Source organism: Taudactylus pleione, unplaced genomic scaffold, assembly GCF_031769625.1.
Source record: "Taudactylus pleione unplaced genomic scaffold, aTauple2 ptg000579l, whole genome shotgun sequence".
In the NCBI taxonomy this organism is placed as follows: Eukaryota; Metazoa; Chordata; class Amphibia; order Anura; family Myobatrachidae; genus Taudactylus; species Taudactylus pleione.
Window position 1 is genome coordinate 2794621 of NW_028284981.1, and position 24707 is coordinate 2819327.

The window sequence follows — 24707 nt, forward strand, 5'->3', positions numbered from 1 at the left end:
CCCACTTTGAGGTCCCCCAAAGAGAGGCCCGTCCCGTCAGGTCAAAGGTTTGTCATCGGACTTGGGAGTGGGACGTCTGGTACTCCAGGCCTGCGTCCTGGGCTTTGCAGGTTTCTTGGCGGCAGTCCTCCTAGGAAAGGTCTGTACCCTGGGTCTGTTCTGCGTTCTATAGGCCCTTTTTGGAATCAGCATCCGCCTTCCAAGAACGCAGCCACAGGATACGTCGAGCCGCCACTGCTGCCGAGGAGATCTTGGATGCCATGAGGCCCATATCTAAGGCTGCCTCATTAATGTAGGTAGCTGAGTCCCTTAAATTACCCACCAACTCCACCTGTTCAGGTGACGAGTGTGGGTCCAGGGATGCCTCCAAGGTATCATCCCAGTGCTCCATAGCTCTTGCCACTCAGCACACGGCCAAAGGCGGCCTGGACACGCCTCCTGCAAGGGAATAATTCTACCCTGCGATCCGTTGGATCCTTTAAGGAGGACATAGAGGGCATAGGCAACGTAGCACTCTTTACTAGACGTGTAAATCCACTTGTGGCGGGTTATTACATTTTGCAAAATAATTATCTGCAAAAGGGTATGCCACCGCAAACCGTCTAGGGGGCTGGTAACGCTTACCCGGCATTTTCCACGCCTCCTCTAAATGATCCACTAGCTGATCAGATAGGGGAAACACTGTAGTATCACTTTTAATATCCTTGAAAAAGGCATATTTTGATTTAGCTACAGGAGGAGCGCCATCCTCAATAACCAAGGCCGTGCGCACCGCAGCGCTAGCCCAAAGTCACATATAATGCAGAATATTGAAAACCCTGCAGTTTCTGCGCTTCATCAACTAACCAGACCTCAGCCTGGTAGGAAACAGCGCTGCATACACTGACCTCGCACCGGAGGAGAGGTAAGGAGGGGGACCCAGACCACGATGCCCGCGTTAACAGCTTCCAGCAGTGTTTGCCACATGTATTAAAATGGCCACCGAGGAGCAGAGGGAGGGCTGGTCCAGGGGGGGGGAGCGCATGCAGATGCCTAACCACCTTGTGGAGAGGCCGTGTGCAGCGGGGGAGGCGCAGGCTGCTTAACAGGGAAAGCGCGCTTCCCTGGCATGCATTTAACCCCTGGGATGCTGGACATTTACTGTTTCTGTCCAGTCCTCAGTCCCAGGGGGTAGTGGAAAGCGCAGGGATCAGTAGCCTGGTTCCACACTGCAGCCAGGACTGTGCTATTCGGCTGGGACCCACCGCGGGACCTTGCCGCTTACCTGAACCCCCGTAAATCCGGCCACAGTCCGGGCAACCGGGGCCACCGCTAGCTGTGACCCCAGTCACCCACCAGCATCCCCGGATCAGTACCGGCGTTCTGGTACCAGCGGGGTGTAGGAAAGACGACATGGACGTCAGTACAGACTGTCCATGTCTGCTCGTTAGATGTGCAGCCACAGCTGCATTGAAGAACTTCAAGGGCCTGCAGTCCCCCACTCTGTACGGTGCATCCGACTTCGGCCAGGCACCGACGAAAACTGAGTGCCTGAGGCTCGGGGGCGGGGTATAGGAGAGGGACCCCAGTGCATCCTGGGAGGATGGAGAAGTTTTTAACTCTGTGGTGCCTGGATGTCTGCTGTCATCGCCTATACCCCAAGGTTTCCTGTAGATACCCTATGGACCCTGATGTAGAAATTTGTATTTAGCAAGCATAACAAACATTGGAGTGAATATATGTGATGTGTACCTGCTGTAAACCAACCTGCTGCCGATACAAAGCTGTACACATCAGTATGTACGCCTCAGCACATAGGACAAAATATATATTTTGCTGATTTTTACTGTTAATTACGAACATTTTAAGGGGCCTATTCATTAAATGTAAAAATTCAATGGAGATAATTAGCTTTAGAACTCTCATGGAGTTCTAGCTAATTATAGGTGGAATTCATCATTCCACCTCTCCATAAGTATCTATTCCGAAAAGCTGTCATTTTTGCGATGACAGCTTTTTGGGAAATAGATACTTTTCCCTGCCTACACTACCTTATCGCATCTGGAAACAGTGCTGCGCATGCGCTGTTACATCTGTAAAACCAGCGCATGCGCAGCACTGCCTACAGATGCGTTAAGTTTCGTACCCCCCCGGACCCCCCCCCACCCCTCCGCTCACCTTCCCCCCCCCCCCGACTTACCTGTCCGCGCAGCAGCCTCCGGCTCCGTCCTGCTGGTCTGTCATGTGGTTTCCCAGATTAGAAAAAAAATATATATATTTTTTTCTTTTTCTAAACTTTCTTGTGCTCTGCTGGGAAACCACATGACAGACCAGCCTCCGGAGCCTGAGGACGGAGCAGAGCGTCGGAGGGACTCGTCGGGGGACCTGCACACGCTGATACAGGTAAGTGGATTCTGCTATTCGTCACCTCACAGTGGCGAATAGTAACTGCATCAAATTCCGAAAAAAATTCATAATTTTCGGAATTTGATGAATACCACAATTTCCACATCCCCATACTAATGTATGGGGAGTGTGGAAATGAACGCAGGGGAACTTAGCAAGGAGATATCTGTGATATCTCCTGTGTTAAGTCTGTTCATGAATGCCAAAATAACGTTATTTAAGGAAAATGTCCTTAAAAACGTTATTTTAGTGTTGCTGAATAGGCCCCAAAGTCCAACTCTCTATCAGCTCCAATGCGTTCTCCATTTTCTCATTGACACATCTATTTAATCGCATGTTGTGGTCTCTAGCATAACCCTATTTATCTTGTGTTTCTCCTTTTGGAATCTGGAGAGGCAAAAACACAACGTCCACTAAGCTTTTTTTCTGTTATAAAGCATATGCTTAAATTAAGCCCAGGGCTTAGTACATATGAAAATTCAGTAAAAACTCTGAAAACTAGGTTTTTACCACATTTTTTCCTTTAGTACAAAAAACACAAGTTCACACCCAATCTCACATTTTTATTTTATTTCACCCCCATCATGGGGATGTTGATTATAATTTAGCATTTTAACTGATACACTTTATACATTGAACATTTCGTGATCTGTGGTGGTTCCCATAGATAATGACTGCAAACTGTTTTGACCATTAATATTGTCTTTAAAAATAAAGAATATTTCACACGATTCTGAGGGGATCCCTCAACCGAACTTTTCAGTTTAAACCTTGATAGTGATAATAGTGACATCACATTGACCAAGATGACCAATAATGACATCTTATCTAGTTTCAATCGGGCTGAAGGAACGTCTCATTAATGGACCCAATTAGACCAAATTGTGTTATTTGAACCTTTATTGTGCTGCCTGCCTGTGGCAGTTTCTAAAATGGCGCCTTTCAATTATACAACGCTAGAGAACCATATATACAAGGTGAATGACTGAGAATGGATCCTCATTACTTTATTAGTTTTATATTGACAAAATATACTTCTGAGTAATATATGTGACCTTTTTTTAACCCTTTAATGTGTTTTTTTTTTATACCTACACTATTAATAAATACTCCTACATGCTATACATAATAAAGCAATTTTCTTCCAGATGTAGTCCACGTGTCGCAATGTCGGCAAGTGTGAAATGCTACTTACAAGATTTTACACTCGAAGGCAGTACAACTTTAAACATGACAAATTACCGTCAGGTTTACAACTGTAATGCTGCCGCGCGTGATATGCTTAAAGTAGCATTTTACACTTGCCGACATACCGCCGTCTGCCTGCTTGTCGACATTTTAACTGCCGACAAGCCATATGTATCCCATTTTATTTCACCATAGTTTTAATACCCTTTGCTCTGTGGCAAATTGTGGTACACAATTTTATTTCAGAATGTACATATCAAGCAAGTGCAATATTTAGATTATACACACCCTGTACCAATTACCAATATATATAGATAGTCTATTCTAAACTCAGTGAAACATATTTTCTTCAACCTTTAAAATAATACCATTAATAAATATATAATACAAAGGTTAATAAGTATAAAATGGAAACAATAGCCATATAAACACCGAGTTCTGATGTCATTGCTTCTGTTCTGTGAGTTCTGATGTCATCAACTAAGTGTCCAATAAGCAAGCTTGTGCATTATGAGGAATAGTATACTATGTCTGTCTATTACTATGAATTTTAGACGTCACCTCCGATTTCTGACCCACATAAAATAATGATTGCGGAAATCATAGGTGACTTACTAAAGTTCATATAAGGAGTGTTCTATCCCATATATATAGCCGTCAGCAGCTGTAGTAAGCAGCAAAGATCCCAATATATTCATAAGAAAATATTAATACTGGTTAATGTATAAGTCCAAAACATAGGGTGGGGGGGAAGGATGGGGGACAGCTTATTTTTTACACAGTAAAAAAAATAAATAAAAACTAAAACCATTGACTATTTTTTTTACAGACTAGTAAAATGTGACAGACTTTTGCACCCCAATAGACCTGACCAATGTTCAAGGGATTTATGAAGGGAATTATTCAGATGGGAAGTGATATGTACATAAACGTCCTTAACATTAGTATATTTTTATAGGACCGCTGAGTCCTGATTCCAGGGACCTTAAGCCTCGAGGCTGTAGCATAGTTACCCTGGTAATTTTCAAAATGGATTCCTCTAAAATCTATTATTTTCATAAATTAAGTGCAATGTATTTTTTATACTTGATCTGTTGCATCCATTACAGCTATAAAACACCCATCCTCCTTTAAAATTGTCGGTCACAACATTATACATTGTGGGAGCGACTATGGATGTTGTAAGCTGTGTTTGATGGCCAGGATCTAGGTGCGCCGCGAAAATTATAACAAGCAAACTTTAGCGGCATCCTAAATTTGGAGAAATTAGAATATGACATTACTGTTTTTTTTTAGGTAAATTGGGTAACTGAAGCCACAAGTTATCTGGGGCTATCGACAAACATCAATGAAATTAGTTTCATGAATGAGAATAAAACTGTGACTGTGAAATTGAGCGCTGCCAGGATGAATAGGTGATTGCTAAACGCAGGCCCAGTGGTGCTGTTCATAAATCCAAACACGTTCCTGAGGTATTTTTTTCATTGCATTTGCTACAATTTACACTACTAATATGGGTAGGTGATGTAAGGTGTTTTAAATATGAATATATAAAGTTCCCATTAGGAATGGTCAATAAGTGCCTAGTACCCTCCAACGTGACCCTTTCCATTAGGTAATACTCTGCTTCTGGACTTCCCACCTAATGCATGATTGCAGTCACCTGTATTGAACTAGGTAATAGATGAGACAGGTGTTTCCCCACAGGTGTCTGCAATCATAGGTTTAGAGGGAAGCCCAGGAGCAGAGTATTTTGTACCTAATGGAACAGGTTATGTTGGAGGGTCTGTAAGCGGCCCTCCAGCTGTTGAAGAACTACACATCCCAGCATGCCCTGCCACGGTTTTGCTATTTGGTCATGCTAAAACTGTTTCAAGGCATGCTGGGATGTGTAGTTTAACAATAGCTGGATGGCTTGTTGCCCACATCATGGAATACAATAAAACATTTACAAAAAACTCTGTTAGCATACATGACTATTACAGATGACCATCACATCTAATTATATGTAAAAGCACAAATTGCAGATCAGATAGCTAGTTTTAAATTCATGTTGCATATGTCATTTTATATTCCCACAGTACAGTTAATGGGCAGGATGTACTAAAGAGGGAAGTGTGGCAAAACCCCGAAAATGCAGTTTTCGAGGGTTTTACCGCATAACCCATATGTACTAAGCACTGGAATGCATTCGTCGAGATGCGGGATGTACAGCATCGAGGATTAGATGCTTAGTACATCCTGCCCAATAACAGCTGTAACTCCATGTTGAACCTTCACAGGCCAGCTCTGATGCATGCAGCCATCTTGTTTCTTCACACAGACATAGGACAAGAAACTGCCTCTTCCCATTTGCTCTGGTCCCATTGGTTGTTATCAAGCAGGTAATAGTTACAGTTCAAATCTTTGTTTCTGATTCTTGAATAAAATCCATGTGAATAAGTGGTGTCAGATGGTAGATTACATTTGGTTAAGAGTGAATTCTTTAATTTTGGGCGCCTGTGTCATGGAGGCACACTGGCAGGACGGACGTAAGAAAAGTGTGAGCTGTACTGTTGTACTGGGTTCTATATTTTAGGAGACCTGTTAAATTAAGTCACAGTGCTAGTTCCCCGCTTATCGCGTCTCCGCTGTTTGCGTATGGTCCTCTTGGTAATGTGCAGCCCCGGGTTACGCCCTGCTACTGGTACTGCAAGGTGTACTCTGAGTGCTATCAATACTGTGGTTTGTGCTGCTGTTCTCTGATCCTCCAGTCAGGGTCGGAACTGGCTGCATCTTCACCGAGGAGCCTGAATAAATGAAAAGGGAGAAGAAGTATTACTTCCAATAAGCTCATAGGATTTACTATCTAAAGATTTGCCGGTGCCGGTTCTTTATACGTGATTACAATATTTGCTGTTTCCATTAGAGCTTTTCAAATATATCATCCAAGCCGCAACTAACCGAAGGAACAATTACTATAAGTACACTCTGTTGCAAACCTTAGGATTCAATATCCTCTGTGTGTGAATAGAGGAATTTTACACAAACGTATCCGGAGTGCTAATTATATGCCGTTGGTGCCTCAGGTGTAATAGATACACGTACATATGTATATATATATATATATATATATATATATATATATATATATATATGTGCGGAATTAGTACCAGGGTATGTTTATTTGATTACATTTGTACTAATTTTTTTATATGTATTTTATAAAATTGTGTTCATGTGTATATATATATATATATATATATATCTGTGGTCATTATTTAAATTATTCTCTATTTTTGGATAATAATTGTATACATTGAAGACCAAGCGCTGCTGTGTTTTTTTCTGAAGTATCCTCTCTTGCTATAGATGGTAGCAGCTGCTGGTTAGTTATTTAGATTTACAGGGGTATTCAATATGGGAGCGATAACATCGTTTTTGCGTTAATATCGCACTATTGACGTCATTATCGCAGGTTTGACTTTTACACCGTATTCAATTTCAAAGACTTATCGCAGTTTTGAAAAGTCTTTGATAAAAAACGGGGATAACTTTTCACCATTGAATAGGTGTCGAAAAAAAGTGCAGAATTGGGATTTTAGGGGTGCAGGCTTAAAAAAATAGCCTGCACACCTGGGACTGACATTTAAAAAAGAACTGTGTCAAAAAAAGTTTTAAAAAGAAATAGGGACACCCCAAAAAATTAATTTAAAAATTGGGGTAAAAAAAAAATGGGAAAAAATTGTTTAACAATAGGGAAATAGGTTCAGGGCTATTCTGCAAGTATGCGGCAGGTGTTTTCTAGAATAGAATTATAGCGGCATGTGCACAAATGCAGAATTTTTAAAAACTTACTTTAGGGACATCAAAATATGCTAGTACCCATTTTCATGTACCCCAAATTTGATGGGACCACTTAAAAAAACGATAAAAATAACCTAAGTGCTCTTCTGCATCACTTCTTCAATGTCGGGAAAAAAACACCTGCTGCGGCTATTTAAATCCCTGACTTTCAATTAAAGGCTCAAACGGGGGTACCCATAGTGTTCCCCCATGTTTTTACAACTTTAGGGGGGTCTTACAATTATTTTAAGGAAAAATTTGTAACTTTACGAAAATCCAACTTCGGAGTTTCGCGTTTTCGTTAATTTTATATTGAATACGGGGATAAGCGGGAGCGCGCACCATACTTTAACGCAGGAAAAAACTCAGATATGAAACCTTAACTTCGACAGTGAAGTTAACGTTTCATATTGAATACCCCTTTAAAAGTCGGGGACTTAAATAGCCGCAGCAGGTGTTTTTTTCCCGACATTGAAGAAGTGATGCAGAAGAGCACTTAGGTTATTTTTTTCGTTATTTTAAGTGGTCCCATCAAATTTGGGGTACATGAAAATGGGTACTAGCATATTTTGATGTCCCTAAAGTAAGTTTTTAAAAATTCTGCATTTGTGCACCTGCCGCTATAATTCTATTCTTCAAAACACCTGCCGCATACATGCAGAATAGCCCTGAACCTATTTCCCTATTGTTAAACAAATTTTTTCCCATTTTTTTTTTCACCCCAATTTTTAAATAAATTTTTTGGGGTGTCCCTATTTTTTTTAAACTTTTTTTGACACAGTTCTTTTTTAAATGTCAGTCCCAGGGGTGCAGGCTATTTTTTTTAAGCCTGCACCCCTAAACCCCAATTCTGCACTTTTTTTCGACACCTATTCAATGGTGAAAAGTTATCCCCGTTTTTTAGCAAAGACTTTTCAAACCTGCGATAAGTCTTTGAAATTGAATACGGTGTAAAAGTCAAACCTGCGATAATGATGTCAAAAGTGCGATATTAACGCAAAAACGATGTTATCGCTCCCATATTGAATACCCCTGTTAGTCTGCTGCGTTCTATTCTACTCAGCGCTGAGGGTAATTACACATATATATTCTTCTTATATTTACTAAGTGGTGGGATTTCAAAAATACAAATTGTCGAAAAATGTGACTGCTGAGTTTAAAACGGCAACAATAGTGAATGCAAAACCAGGAGTGTTTTGAATAAAACATTATTAATGTAGTAAATTCCGCCATGTCCCATCCCAGTGGCTTGTGCTGCTCAGCGGTTGTAGCCAACTGTAATGCTGGGTACACACAGGCTGATATGTATCGGCCGTTCAATTGGGCGGCCGATATATCGTGGGGGCATAGACGGGTGAGTATCAGCGATATGTCTGTGACTGACGATGTTCACAGACATATCGCATCAACTGTGCTGCACAGCCGATGCCCAATATATCTGCAGGTATATCAGCACATTGCGCTGTGTGCACAGGCGGTCATATGACGGTAGTGGTCAGGGAAAGATGAAATAAAAGCGCAGTACCGGTTACTCACGTGTGTGCGTATAGATGTACCACAGGACAGCTGTAAGTAGTGCTCCAATGGCAAATGCTCCGAATGTGATTCCCAGGACAGACCCCATGCTGAGTCCTCGCTCTGTAGAGACACAACAGTCAGTATCTGGTTTGTGCTCACCAACATTTTTTGTGACTGTTCCAATCGATGCGCGTCAATGTGCTTCCGTATCTGCTGTATGTATCTGGCGCGTTCTGAATGCTGTACTCTGCCAACCAGCTTATCTGCTCTGCGCCACGGCCCTGTCACTCTTCCTCCCTGTTTTAGCTGATGAGCCCACCATGTCTCCCCCATCCCTTTCCCCTGGCTTCATGTTTATCTTGGCTTCCGGTGGCTTCCTTCCTGCCCTCTTATCTCCCCCATTCCCTGTGTATGCAGTCAGTACACAGCCTTTCCTGAGGTCAGCGATTGCCCCTGCGCTGACTGCTCACTGTCTGTGACATCGCCAGGCCCCGGGGAAAAGGAGGGACGCCAGATGCACCTCAGTTCTAGCGCCACTAACATTCCCTTTTGGGGAACTGTGTTATTCCTAAAGCTAATGCTGCTGTTCTACAACTTGCAAATACAATACCATAAACAACACCTGGGTATACTCAATAATGCTGACATTACGTCTAACTCAATGGAAAACATAACAGGACTAATCATTTTGGTAGTGACCTTAGAGGCCCTCTATATCCCCACCTCTTTATGGCCTATAGAAGGTGTCCACCCTTACTTATATTATTGTCCATGAGAGTGTTAGACGTCATCTCATCTAAATCACTATAAGTGGATCTACCAAAATTGGAGTTATGATCTGTAGCCACTGTGCCAGTAATCACAATAAAATGTCCACATGCAACACATATTTTAACACCCACAAATACTACTCTTGTTCCCAGGGGACAATCTTCCCTGTGATAGGGCGTTTGCATTGGGACAAGGGGGGGGTGTACTAAGCCTTAGAAAAATCCATCTGGCGTCCTTCTGTGCATACGAAGGCGAATGCAGTGATGGGAGGGATATGACTAGATCCCTCTCATTACCCCCATAGGCTTCTGTTGGGTAATGCCACCTGAAGATGGCATAACCCATCGGGACGAAGCAATGCATTCCAGTGCTTAGTACATATGGGGTATGCAGTAAAACCCCCTGAAATCTGCATTTTCGTGGGGTTTACCACATTTCCTCTTAAAGGTCTCATTCATTAGTAAGTTTTATCATTCACAATGAGTGATAAAACTCACCCCTAGATATAGCAGGGACATGTAAGGAATTTAACAAGAATGAAGTACTTCCTGTTGTAAGGGCCCAAACAGGAAGTTGACTACAGCGTAGGTAGTTAAGTTCCATTTTCCCACACGCCACATACATCTTGATAAAGACCCATATGCAGGTCGAAATGCGTTGGTTGTGACCATGTGATGAGGACAGGATTTAAGCATTGGGGCCCACATCTCCATCCCCTTGAAAACGTCTGGAAGTTCCGAGGTCCAGTGGTGAAGGGGCCCCAATGTTTTTACTATTGTTATGAACTTTTTATCTGTTTCATATTCATGTTGTATATTTTATAATTATAATCAAAAGTTTTTATTCCCTTTTTATAAGGGTAATATCCGTCTTTGTTCTATCATTGGAATTTGAAGTTGAAGTGTTTTTATTCCCTTTTTATAAGGGTAATGTTTATCTTATTGTATTAATAAACTGTCTTATCCCAATCATCGACTTTCTTGTCTAGTCACTAGGTAATCACTGACTGTTTACTAAGGGAACCTCTGCTATATCTAGGGGTGAGCACCCAATGAAAACCCACATTTTGGTTGTATTTACTGTTTGAATTTGGTCCTTTTTGGTGAAAGGATCTGGCGAGAATCTCAGCCCCCTTTTACCCATTTCTGAGTGATAAAACTTGTTGCGTTTGACAAATGGTGCTCCAGCCAATTAGCTCCAAATGTCATTTTTCAAACAGCTTATATACATTTTCCCTATAGACTGTTTCTTAGAACCACATAGAAGCAACCTTAGCACCCTTCAATTGTCACTTTATGGCAGGGGTGGGGAACCTTTTTTCTGCCGAGGGCCATTTTGATATATATAACATTATTTGTGGGCCCGGTGCAGGCCACGCCCCCTCCATGTGATGTCCCCCGGGCGGGGCCACAATTGTCGGTGATTACAGCAATGCCCAGAACATCCTGAGGATGCTCCGGGGAGCTGTAAGGGCAGCGGTGTGACCGTCTGAAGCATCCTAAGGACGCTCCTGGCGGCTCTGCTGCATAGATTCTGGCTGCAGGGCGCCATTCTAGGCATCCTGCTAGCCAGATGAGGCTAGTAGAGAAAAGTTCAGAGGGCCAGACCAAATGATTCCGCGGGCCTTGAGGTTCTCCATCCCTGCTGTATGGGGTATATTTCCTAAAGTGCAGATTTTAGTAGTGGAGTTGTTGCCCATAACAACCAATCAGATTCTACTTATCAATCATCTAGTACCTTCTAGAAGATAATAGCTAGAATCTGATTGGTTGCTATGGGCAACAACTCCACTTCTATAAAACCCACACTAGCAATTATACCCCTATGTATATCGCTGTAATTGGGGCAAAATTAACGCAAACTTCTAACTGTATATCACTGAAACAATTCAGTCTGATGTTAATGCCAAGTGATTTGCGGTCACTTACTGGACGAGTGGTTGTTAAAAGTTACTGCCAACGATTTCTGCATCAGTTCAACGTCAGGACAGTCCTGGAATTGTACAGAAGAAGGGCTTTGTTAAGAAGACAACGACAACCTCTGCCAACAATGCTGCAATCACATGACACTGGTAACTGCCCCCAAAATGATAGTAATAGTCTGATAGCCCACTAACTGTGCCACGTGCCCACGAGAGAGAGAGAGAGAGACACACAAGCTATTCCTCCCACACAAATGCCACTGCTTTGAGAAACTGATACCATTCATTGAAAAGTTTGGAAGGACACAATTTATTTGGCAGTAGAGATTTTCCTCAAAAGTAGACCTGTCACCTACATATGGTGAAGTAAACCATTGGGCTAACTCAACATAAATCAGATTATCTACTGGCTAAGGGCCAGTACCTCATGACAAACCTCAATAATGTCACTGGTTCCTAAAATAGGCGGAAATATCAGTTTAACCCACAAAATGGCTGCCTCCAGTGGAAGCTCCAGAGGTGGGGCTGCAGTCCAAAATGAAAATAGGGGAGCCACACCAACTGCCAGTGAGTCCAGGCTGGCAACGTTTGGCTGCATTTGGGGTGACAGTTGGTGTGATTCCCCTATTTGAATTTTGGACCACGCTGCAGCCCCACCTCTGGGGCCGCCACTGGCTGCCTTCATTGTTTGTAGGCAACCAGTTATCTTTAAGGAGATAACTACAAGTGGAGAAATTAAATTACCCATAGCAACCAATCAGATTCTAGTTATCAATTATTTAGAACATGCTAAGAAATACTTGGTATAATTTGATTGGTTATATGGGCAACATCTCCTCCTCTTCACTTTAGAAGGCTTAATATATCTCCCCCTAAGACTACGGTGGCCATACATAAATTTATGGACACAATTAAACACAAAGGGGTAGATTTAACCACTTGCCTGGCGCGGTTGCATCGTTTGCGATCACACCAGACCGTGCGTTACTTGACATGGGGCCTCATTTATTAACGAGTTTTATCACCGAAACGAGTGATAAATGTCACTGTGTATGATAAATGGTGCTCCAGCCAATCAGCTCCCAACTCTCAACTGTTAGAAAAATGACAGTTGGGAGCTGAATGGCTGGAGCGCCATTTATCATACACACAGGGCCTATCTATAATTGGTGCAGGGTGTGTGGGGCACACGGGCCCCTGGGTCCAGGGGGGCCCCGCATCGCACACCCTGCACCCATAGTATTAATTACCTCTGCGGAGTCCCACGTCGGCGCAGGGGTCCGGCGATGTAAAAATGACTGGAAAATGGCCACCGTGGCCATTTTCCCATTGTTTGCGCATGCGCAGTACAGGGAAAATGGCCGCCGCGGCCATTTTCCCAGTGACCTGAGCATATTCTATAGACTCTGGGTGCACTCTAGTGCCCTAGAGTCTATAACTCTGGTGCTGGCCATTCACAGCTCAGTGTGCTGCCGGCCCCCGGACAGAGAGGAGGGGCCCGTGTCGGAGACTGCACACGGGCCCCCTCCTCTCTAGAAACGCCCCTGCATACAGTGACATTTCTCACCATTTTTGGTGATAAATAATTTGTTAATAAATGGGGGCCATAGTCGGAAAACAAGACGACCAGTCAAGAGCGTACACTCGGCAGCTGCCAGAAGATAATCTTCCAGCAGCCGCCAATAGCAGAGGGACCTCCCGGCCCATCTGTATCCCTGCATCCTCCTCCAGTGTCTGCCGAGCTGCTGATCACTGCTGATTGGGCAGCCTGGCAGTACTGCCCCACCAGGGGCTGCAAAGAGGAGAAGCCAACGAGGATATTTAACTCCATAAATCCAGCAAAGCTCAGCTCCCCAGTGTATACCAGGCAGCTGCAGAGAGGGGCAGTCGTTGGGGAAATGCAAAGTCGCAATGGTTTGGTCATCAATGGTCTGATATATAGATGACCGCTATGTGAAAAATGTATATTAATGTTATGTGCTTCAACCAAAATAAAAAAAATATTTATTTGTTTGTTGTTGTTTTTTTTTTTCTGTTGTATTATTTTTTTTTTTTAAGTAAAATCATGTTGGTTAAGTTATATATAGATATTCTTGACCTAATTCAATAATATTTAAAAAAAAAAAAATTCTGAGTGGTTTTTTTTTTTTTAAATATCAGCTAGTTATGTGGTTAATACAATTTAAAAAAGGAAGATATGGAAGTGGTGCACACAGCAACCAATCAAATGGTAGCAATCATTTTCTAAAATCTACTAGATAAATGATAACTACGACTCTTCCACTTTTCCCTTTTAGACATTTTAGTAAATTTACCCCAAAGCACAGCTTAATGTATACAGCCACAAAACACCACCAAATATTTCATTTAAGGTCCTATAGCCATGGTTACATTAGAGGAATAGCTGGAAGCTGGCTGTGGAGGAGGCTGTCAATATTATTATTAGTTATTTTATATTATCTGACTTGCACTTTAGGTCTAGTGGTAGTTTAAATGCTGACCTCTGTTTCTGAGGACTCTCACCCGGGAAAGTTTTAGGTGGGAGAATGAAGAAGTGCTGTAGATGGTGGCATTCAGTTGGTGGTGAGTAGGGATGGGACACTGAAAGAAAACATCGGTAGTACCGATGTTTTTAACATTGTTCAGTGCTAAACAGTGGTTCGGGAACACTGATGGTTTTTGATATCTCTACTTCTTTGAAGAAAAACTAGCTACTTAACAACACTCCAACGCAAGGGATTTGAACACAAACCCTTTTAATTGTTAGTTTAAAACCATTGCAACTAAGTATATCTAAAAGGTGTGCAGCCACATATTAAATAGATCTACCTTACTGCAATGGTTTAAACTAACAATTACAACTAGCTTTGTAAAGTTCCAATTACAGGTGTCTGACTGTGGTATACGAGGATGGGAGTTTGAGTCCCATGTATGGAATGCTGATCATTGCCTGTTTTAAATACAGGGGGAATTAACTGAAGGTGCACTTATAGGTAGGAAACAATCAAATGAGCCAGCTCCCCCCACATCCCCAATACATCCGTGGAACATAGAAACAAAATAGTTATGGTGAGGAAACATTGGCTCTGAACATTCCATGGTTAGCCTTTGGAACTAATCCATTGATGGTTCCGATGAAACACCATTTGATTCCTATGTGTAGTTGTGAGCTAGCAAATGTTGTCAGAACCAGCGGTGGTCACTTATACAAATGCCTTCAAAGTATCAGTGTTGTTGATGCAATACTATGTCAATTATATTATTACAAAAATAATACACAACGGGATACTAAAATGTGCAAAGAAGACCAGAATACACCATTAACATGGCTGAACTCACCTTATTTTTCTCATTTGCCAAGCAGAAGGTGCAGGTGAGGCTCCCGGAGCTTACAGCTTCTGGCAGCACAAGTTGTTTTGCGTCAAATATCCAGGTTATTCCACCATGTGACGTGTCTGTAGTGGGTTCCTCCAATTTCTGTTCCTTCTCCCCAGCCAGTAACACACACTTATTTAGCATCAGGAAGTTGTTGCCTGGCATAGTCGGCTGTCCGATGGAAAATGGCAATGAGGAAAAGGACAGTCTGAAATCGCTCAAGCAAGATTTACACAGTGATTTCCCCCGCCCCCTTCCCCCGCTAAAAATAAAACCCGAGCAAACAACAAAAACAGTATCTGAAGTGATCTAATGCTAAGCAATGGGCAGAACTGACCACATTATGTCACACACACAGGTACTGTACATGCTTCCTATAAATCAGACAGACAGGAATGCTACACAGGTGATTCAAATCAGAACGTTAACTGCAGTTGCTCACTTTCCACTGCATTATGGCAACTCACAGTTCTGAAGGGATAGGTACGGGATCCCGGCAGTCAGAATCTCGATGCCAGCATCCCGACAGGGTTAGAATACCGACACATGACGGTCAGTATTCTAACCCTCCCCCTCTCCCTACCCTAACCCTACCTCTCCGGTGCCTGACCCTAAACCTAGCCTCCCCCTTTGCACACCCTAAACATAACCCTCCCCCCTTAGTGCCTAACCCTAACCCTCCCCCTAGTGCCTAACCCTAACCCCCCCCAACCTCCCTACTTACCTTCGGGATTCTGGCAGTCGGGATGTTGGCACTGGGATTGAGAGAAGTGTTGGGATTCTGGTGCCGGCATTCTGAGTGGTGGAATCCCTGCGGTTGGGATATTGACCGCATCCCGTTTTAATCATCATCCTGGTGACTAAGGGCCTGATTTAGAGATGTACGCTAAACCGATGGTTAGCACACTTCTTGGATTGTTGAAAGAGTGCTTCCCAGCCATAACCTGATTGAGGGAGGCAGGCAGGGGCGTATCTATAACACTAATATATATATATATACTTGCCGACTATCTGGATGCTCCTTCCGGGAGGGAGCAGTCAGATCGGCAGAACTGGGGGCGTGGCCGGGAAAAGTGGGGCATGGCTGGCGGGCTGAGGGCAGTTTGTAGGTGTGACAGGGGGCGGGGCCACGCGAGCGCATCATTTTTGGCCCCGCCCCCACTACACAATGCCGAAAAAACAGGCATTGTGAAGCAGGGAGCGGGGCCAAAATTCCGCGAATCACGTCAACCCCCCCCCCGCTGTGGGGGTTTAACAGGTACTGGCAGGGGGGACACGGGGATCGGCGGCAGGCTTACCTGCCTTTCCGCCGTGCAATGATTCATATATCAAATGAAAGGGAATTTAATGCACAATAAACAGAGGTCAAATATTTGAATTACAAGGGAAGTTCAGTTTGGCTGTTTCATTTTGCAGAATAAAGTTGTTTACTGAAGTGCAATTACGGTTGGATGTTTGTGTGTATTGTTTAGTGCTAACGACGGTGTAAGAAATACATACAACAATGTCATCCAGGCAAAGTGGTGACTGCTCACCCAGGAAGAGATCCAGGATTGTGGTGTTACGTGAAAATGGTCTTTCATATGCAGCAATTGCGAGAAAAGTTGGTGGGAATGTGACAACATCAGGAGTACGAAAGTTTTGTTTACACTATCAGGAAACACAATCTATACAAAACAAAGAAGGAAAAGGTCGGAAAAAGTGCACAACAGCTGTTGATGATAGGAGAATAAAACAAATTTGCGTCAGGGACAGATGGATGTTATCTGCGGCCATTAGCAGTGACCTGAGTGCAACTAGTGTTTTTGTCAGTGCAAGAACGGTACGGAGAAGACTAACGGAGGTTGGCCTAAAAGGTAGAATTGTCCGAAAAAAGCCATTGCTGAATAAAAAGCAGCGGCAGAAACTAATACAGTGGGCAAAAGAACACATTGCATGGACAGAAGGTCAGTGGAAACAAGTGATATGGAGTGCGAAACTAAGATATCGATATTTGGTAGTGATGGGAGAAAATATTGGAGACGTCGCATCGGGGAAGAGGTCCATCCAGATTTTATTCAAGCGAAAACAAAGAATCCTACAAGTGTTATGATCTGGGCATGTATGACAGCAGATGCTGTAGGCCGCCTTTATGTCATAGATGGCACACTGAATAGCAAAAGTACATTGACACCATCCTACAACCAAAACTTCTACCTTCTATCAGGGATCTTTTTCTAGATAATGCCCCATTTTTTTTTCCAGCAGGATTCAGCTCCCTGCCACACTGCACGGACATGCAAAAAGGGGTTTACGGAGAATGTCATACAGGTGCTGTGATGGCCAGGAAACAGCCCAGACCTGAACCCCATAGAACATTTGTGGTTCCGTTTGAAAAAACTGGTACATCTGAGGCGTCCATCCAATAAAAGACAATTAATTGAGGCTATAATTGTCTCATGGCACCACATAATAAAGAAGGAAGAGCTCCAAACATTGGTTGGCTCAATGACACATCGCTGTGCTGCTGTCTTGAAAAATAAAGGATACCCAACAAAATACTGATAGGACAGTAACATCATAAGTACACAGGGATTTTCATCCTAAGTGTTGTTTTCACTGCATAACTTCCTTTGTAATGCAAATATTTGACCTCTGTTTATTGTGTTGAATTCAGCATTAAATTTTCTTTCACTTGATATATGAATCATTGCACTGCATGAAGTGTAACAGTTTTTATAAGCATTCAAAGTTGAAAAACATTCAAATTTCAAAAAGTGTCCGCAATTTTGGCCACCACTGTATATGTGTATATATATATATATATATATATACGTATACACACATACATATACATATATATATATTATCTATGATGGGTGCAGGGTATGCAGTTACCACCCACAGCTTTAGTGAGTGACCAGGAGATGGTCGCAATGGTTGAGACCATCGCGACCATCGGGGCTTGCGAGGAGACCCTTGAGGTAGGGTCTTGTCTGCCGCAAGCCCCAGAGAGCTTTCGGCTCTAACAGAGCCGGAAGCTCTCCCACTGACATCACTGGTGATGTCAGTGGGGCAGCCCACAAATGGCAGGCGTTCGCATGGGAACGCCTCCGTTAGTGAAACCACCCCCCCGGCCCGCCTACAAAACGGGGCGAGCTGTCAATCATCATCGACAGCTGCCCCTTTTGTAGAGAGACCCAGAGCGAGAGAAATTCTCTCTCGCTCCGGGTCTTGCGCACGCGCAGTGCGGCCGCAGAAGTGCTTGCGAGCGGGTCTGAAGGAGACCCTGAGTCTGCACACGGCCCCCCCCCTTTCTTAAAACGCTCCTGGAGGTAGGGCTGGGGCGTTCCTGGGCAGCGTTCCCGGAAACGGGGGAGTCGCCCTCATTTTCCAGGAGGGACAAGGCCAGGGTCTGTTTCTGTGGTCGCAGATTTCCTGGCCTCGCAATCTGCCAGGACCCGGTCAGACTACAGCCTGGCCAAAGGGGCAACAATCGTAACCGATGGTCGCAAGTGTTCAGTTGGTAATCCCAGGCTTTCACCTTGGTCGCAGCACTGGGATCGCAGATGCAGCAAGGAGGTATTTCCTAGTACCTGTGTGTGTGGCCAGATTTAAGTTGAGAAGGGTTTTCTTTATTCATATTGGGTGAAAATGGAGGGGTGTGAATGTATTTTACATTCTGTACCCCTGGATCAACACTCTATTAACTGAGGAGAAGAATAAATTGATAGACTTGTTTCTGGTTTCATTCAAAACTCTGCAGTTTGGTTTCAACAAAACAAAGCAGAACCTACATGTACATAAATCTTCTGGTCAGTGTCCAATGTATTCGGGGTCAGGCTGGCATCAGGGCTCTGGGATATATTTATATGGATACTGGGACTTTGGCAAAGGACTGTCTGAAAATTAAAAAAAAAACAACAACTTTATTTACAACATTTCATTTGCTATTTATTTTGCACTAGTACTTATTCATCCATCACAGTGGCGAAATTTAGACCAATCCTTAGCCTGGGTAGAGCCGTAACTAGACTTTTTTAGTGCCCTGGGCCAGAAAGAACATTGGCGTCCCCCCCCCCCCCCTATTTTTCAAATAGGGACAGAAGACACATGCCCCAAAAAGAGGCGTGGCCTCATGGGGAAGGGGCATGACAAATATGATTAGTATTGTACCACTGTTATCTAGTGGGAATGGCCACCAGAGTGTTTAGCATTGAAGGCAAAATAGCAAGTAGCCATCGATGGCTACCAACTATGCAACTGATGACCATCGTTGGTTTCACCAACTGATGGTCATCCCTGTTTTTTTTACTGACTGGCCCGTGGGCCAATCAGAACATGAGGGCGGGGCTTTGTGGGTGACAGGGTCGGAGCTATGCTCCGTGTCCTGGCACCTTGTTAAAAAACAAAACAACAATCGGTTATGCTTAGACATCGATGGAGGGAAACCATCTGGTTCTCCCCCATTGATGGCAAAAGCATTCGACATCGGCCATAAACTATCGATTATTATGAATCGTCGATGGAAATCCCTATCAGGGCCAGCTCTTAGGGTGTTCGACCAGTGCAGTCGAACAGGGGTGCCAACCCATAGACGCCGCACCTCTCCCAACATACCGATTTCAGCTGGGCAGCACAGGGAATAGTACTTCACATAAAGGGTAGTGGACAAGTGGAATAGCCTCCCATCAGAGGTAGTAGAGGCTAAGACAGTAGAGCAATTTAAACATGCATGGGATAGACATAAGGACATCCTTCAGAAGAAGTCAGGATCAATAAGGGTTGAGGTAACAATATGTTTAAATATGGGACAGACTAGATGGGCCAAGTGGTTCTTATCTGCCGTCAAATTCTATGTTTCTATACAGTGCGAATCCAATGGCTGCAGTGATGATACACAACAATTATGCAGAGGTGATGGATTCTAATCTTAGGTATGACAGTATTTTGAAATGTGTATGATACATAAAGGAGGATGTGACTGAAGATGCTGGGGGAGGTGGCCAGATTGAGGGGGAGTCGGCCAGGGAGGAGATAGGGGCAGGAGATGTCGGGATGAAAGAAGAGAGAGCTACAAGTAAGAATGATTCTAAACAGAAAATTGACAGGCCCTGCGGTACCCTGTACCATGGCACATGTCGCACCACCCTAGTTACCGCCCTGACCCTAGGTCTAGTAGTTCGCCTACTCTGGGTATAACATAACGTGAGACAGCTCCCATCTAAATGAATCGCCCCAATGCCTGTTTGATGGCTCCAAAGAAAATATATATATATTTGTTTGTCATATTTTTTCATATTATGCTTTTATACAAGTGTTTGAATCACACAAATGGGCCAAGAGTCTGATTTTTACACTAATACGTATAAAGAAGTTGGTAACTTCCTTTGTTTTTTTTTTGGTTTAATACACTTATCACAGTTTAGTTATAAGCCGCAGAACATATGATATAAAACATATAATGCATACATTGTCTATACAGTATAAATGCTTCTGAGAATGGGAATGTGTGACTGAATTCCGAAATATACGTACCTCATGTATACTAAATGTATCGCTCTTAATAATGAACTGGAAAAAAAAAAAGAACAAGTGTCAGGTTTTTTATTCTTGTTATAACAATAGTACATTACACCATCAACCATGTATTGTAAACACGCACGCAGACACACGGACGCACGCACGCAGAGACACACACACACTCGTATATATTGTTTAAGCAGTGAAAAAAAAAATCAGTTTAATTTATAGATTAAACTGCAAATTCCACCATATTGGGAAAATATGTTTATTGTTTCCATACGCAACATTATATGTAAGCTACATCTAGCTCTCCCATATCCAGTTGTTCTTGCTATTGTGACCTAAAAAAGGTGATATAGAATTGAGGGGGTAAATTTACTAAAGGTGTTTTTTAAATCAAGCTAAATCGATTATATATTTCAGGAGCTAAATTGCACATTTACTAACAGACACATTTTGATATTGATTTTGAAATGTTAGTAAATGTGTGATTTAAATCAATTAAGATCAATTAAAATCAACCTTTAGTAAATTTTTACCCCCGAGGCTTTATTTAATTACTATAAGGGGCACCTAAATCTGCCACTTTACCGCTCCACGGCTCTATATCCTGCTCCCCCCTCCTCTTCTGTCCTTTAGAACCTGGCCTCTGCTTTGAGCCTCTCTGTCCCCCTCTATCCAGCTCTGCACCGCCCTGATTTTTGGCAATATAGAATATTTTTTCTTACGTTTGTCTTTTATTGATATTGTTTACAGGGTGCAACCTTTCTTTTTTTTTATTTAAAAAAAGTATTTTAAATATTAATAAAACTAGTAGAGACTACAATTCATAACAAGCTAAAATTTGGACATAAACTCAATTTTATTTCCTGCAACTTGCTCTTTTCTTAAGTGCACAGTTGAAATTTTTTGCAATGTGTGTTTTTTTCCCCCCCCCTTTTACAACTGTTTGCTCCAAAAGGTACTGGATGGGAGTGTAGACACAGCAAAAGTACAACAGTAGGGGTGCGTCAATGTGAATTGCATCCCACGCTGGTGACCTAACAGGTGCCTATGTGCCTGTTATGGGTGCTCGACCCCAGGAGCAAGTTGCGAGCTGATGATGATGATGTCCACTGGGAACGTCTGATTAGCCAAACACGTTAAGGCGCACCAATTATGCACATATAGTATAACTGCACCAGCTGCGATCTAATTGCAGGATTACAGCGTACTGAACACTTGACTTAAAAATTAAATAAAATAAAACATGATTCCTACTCTGTTTGGGAAGGGGAAGGCTACTGATATGTGTATTCATGTTTTTGTGATATGTAATGATTAATGATATGTAAATTGTGTCCAGCTCTGAATAAGGTCCATAGAGGACAAGTTCCCCCAGTGCAGATTTGTCCCCTGTTATCCTGCCTTTAATCTGTGTGCAGCCACTGGTACTGCGGTATTCCAACCTAAATATACACATGTATACTGTATACATTATTCCAACCTAAATATACACATGTATACATTATTCCAACCTAAATACACACATGTATTACTGTAAACATTATTCCAACCTAAGCATACACATATATTATTGTATACATTATTCCAACCTAAGCATACACATGTATTACTGTATAACTGTTTTAAAAAGGTGAAAACCTTTTAATTTCTAAAAATATTATAGTTCTTATCTGTTACTGTCTCCTCACACCCTAGGGCTCCTGTACTGCTTCCTCACACCCTAGGGCTCCTGTGCTGCCTCCTCACACCCCAGGGCTCCTGTGCTGCCTCCTCACACCCTAGGGCTCCTGTACTGCTTCCTCACACCCTAGGGCTCCTGTGCTGCTTCCTCACACCCCAGGGCTCCTGTGCTGCCTCCTCACACCCTAGGGCTCCTGTATTGCTTCCTCACACCCCAGGGCTCCTGTGCTTCCTCCTCACACCCCAGGGACCCTGTGCTGCCTCCTCACACCCCAGGGCTCCTGTGCTGCCTCCTCACACCCCAGGGCTCCTGTGCTTCCTCCTCACACCCCAGGGCTCCTGTGCTTCCTTCTCACACCCCAGGGCTCCTGTGCTTCCTCCTCAAACTCTAGGGCTCCTGTGCTTCCTCCTCACATCCTAGGGCTCCTGTGCTTCCTCCTCACACCCTAGGGCTCCTGTGCTGCCTCCTCACACCCCAGGGCTCTTGTGCTTCCTCCTCACATCCTGGGGCCCCTGTACTGCCACCTCACACCCCAGGGCTCTTGTGCTTCCTCTTCACACCCTAGGACTCCTGTATTGCCTCCCCACACCCCAGGGCACCAGTGATTTCTTCTTACACCCCAGGGCTCTGTGCCTTCTCCTCACACCCTAGGGCTCCAGTGCTGCCTCCTCACATCCCAGGACTCTTGTGCTTCCTCCTAACATCCTAGGACTCCTGTACTGCCTCCTAATACACCAGGGCTCCTGTGCTGCCTCCTCACACCCCAGGGCTCCTGTACTGCCTCCTCACACCCCAGGGCTCCTGTGCTTCCTCCTCACACCCCAGGGCTCTTGTGCTTCCTCCTCACACCCTGGGACCCCTGTACTGCCACCTCACACCCCAAGGCTCTAGTGCTTCCTCCTCACACCCTAGGGCTCCCGTGCTGTCTCATCACACCCCAAGGCTCCTGTACTGCCTCCTCAAACCCCAAGACTCTTGTACTGCTTCCTCACACCCCAGGGCTCCTGTACTGCCTCCTCACACCCCAGGGCTCCTGTGCTGCCTCCTCACACCCCAGGGCTCCTGTGCTTCCTCCTCACACCCTATGGCTCCTGTGCTTCCTCCTCACACCCCAGGGCTCTTGTGCTTCCTCCTCACACCCTGGGACACCTGTACTGCCACCTCACTCCCCAGAGCTCTAGTGCTTACTCTTCACACTCTAGGGCTCCTGTGCTGTCTCATCACACCCCAAGGCTCCTGTACTGCCTCCTCAAACCCCAAGACTCTTCTACTGCTTCCTCACACCCCAGGGTTCCTGTACTGCCTCCTCACACCCTAGGGCTCCTGTGCTTCCTCCTCACACCCTATGGCTCCTGTGCTTCCTCCTCACACCCCAGGGCTCTTGTGCTTCCTCCTCACACCCTGGGACACCTGTACTGCCACCTCACTCCCCAGAGCTCTAGTGCTTACTCCTCACACCCTAGGGCTCCTGTGCTGTCTCATCACACCCCAAGGCTCCTGTACTGCCTCCTCAAACCCCAAGACTCTTCTACTGCTTCCTCACACCCCAGGGTTCCTGTACTGCCTCCTCACACCCTAGGGCTCCTGTGCTGCCTCCTCACACCCTAGAGCCCCTGTACTGCCTCATCACACCCCAGGGCTCCTGTACTGCCTCCTCACACCCTAGGGCTCCTGTGCTTCCTCCTCACACCCTAGGGCTCCTGTACTGCCTCCTCACACCCCAGGGCTCTTGTGCTTCCTTCTCACACCCTGGGACCCCTGTACTGCCACCTCACACCCCAGGACTCTTGTGCTTATTCCTCATAACCCCAGGGCTCCTGTGCTGCCTCCTCACACCCCAGGGCTCCTGTACTGCCTCCTCACACCCCAGGGCTCCTGTGCTGCCTCCTCACACCCCAGGGCTCCTGTGCTTCCTCCTCACGCCCTAGGGCTCCTGTGCTTCCTTCTCACACCCCAGGGCTCTTGTGCTTCCTCCTCACACCCTGGGACACCTGTACTGCCACCTCACACCCCAGAGCTCTAGTGCTTCCTCCTCACACCCTAGGACTCCTGTGCTGTCTCATCACACCCCAAGGCTCCTGTACTGCCTCCTCAAACCCCAAGACTCTTGTACTGCTTCCTCACACCCCAGGGCTCCTGTACTGCCTCCTCACACCCCAAGACTCTTGTACTGCTTCCTCACACCCTAGGGCTCCTGTGCTGCCTCCTCACACCCTAGAGCCCCTGTACTGCCTCCTCACACCCCAGGGTTCCTGTACTGCCTCCTCACACTCCAGGGCTCCTGTGCTTCCTCCTCACACCCTAGGGCTCCTGTGCTCCCTCCACACACCCTAGGGCTCCTGTGCTTCCTCCACACACCCTAGGGCTCTTGTGCTTCCTCCACACACCCTAGGGCTCCTGTGCTGCCTCCTCACACCCCAGGGCTCTAGTGCTTCCTCCTCACACCCTGGGACCCCTGTACTGCCACCTCACACCCCAGGGCTCTTGTGTTTCCTCCTCACACCCTAGGGCTCCTGTGCTGCCTCCTCACAC

At 44.6% G+C, this 24707-nt stretch overlaps 1 protein-coding gene across 1 annotated transcript in view; it reads right to left on the reverse strand.

Annotated features, from left to right (window-relative positions):
- Positions 1–2938: 2938 nt before the first annotated feature.
- ENG (endoglin) overlaps positions 2939–24707 on the reverse strand; it is a 75713-nt gene continuing 53944 nt past the window's right edge. The window contains exons 10-15 of the mRNA XM_088453371.1: positions 20501–20536; positions 18760–18864; positions 14948–15154; positions 11616–11679; positions 8935–9036; positions 2939–6362 (exon numbers count right to left, since the gene is read on the reverse strand). Coding sequence (XP_088309497.1) covers positions 6244–6362; positions 8935–9036; positions 11616–11679; positions 14948–15154; positions 18760–18864; positions 20501–20536 — 633 coding nt within the window. The 3' untranslated portion in view covers positions 2939–6243. The remainder of the gene's footprint in view (positions 6363–8934; positions 9037–11615; positions 11680–14947; positions 15155–18759; positions 18865–20500; positions 20537–24707) is intronic.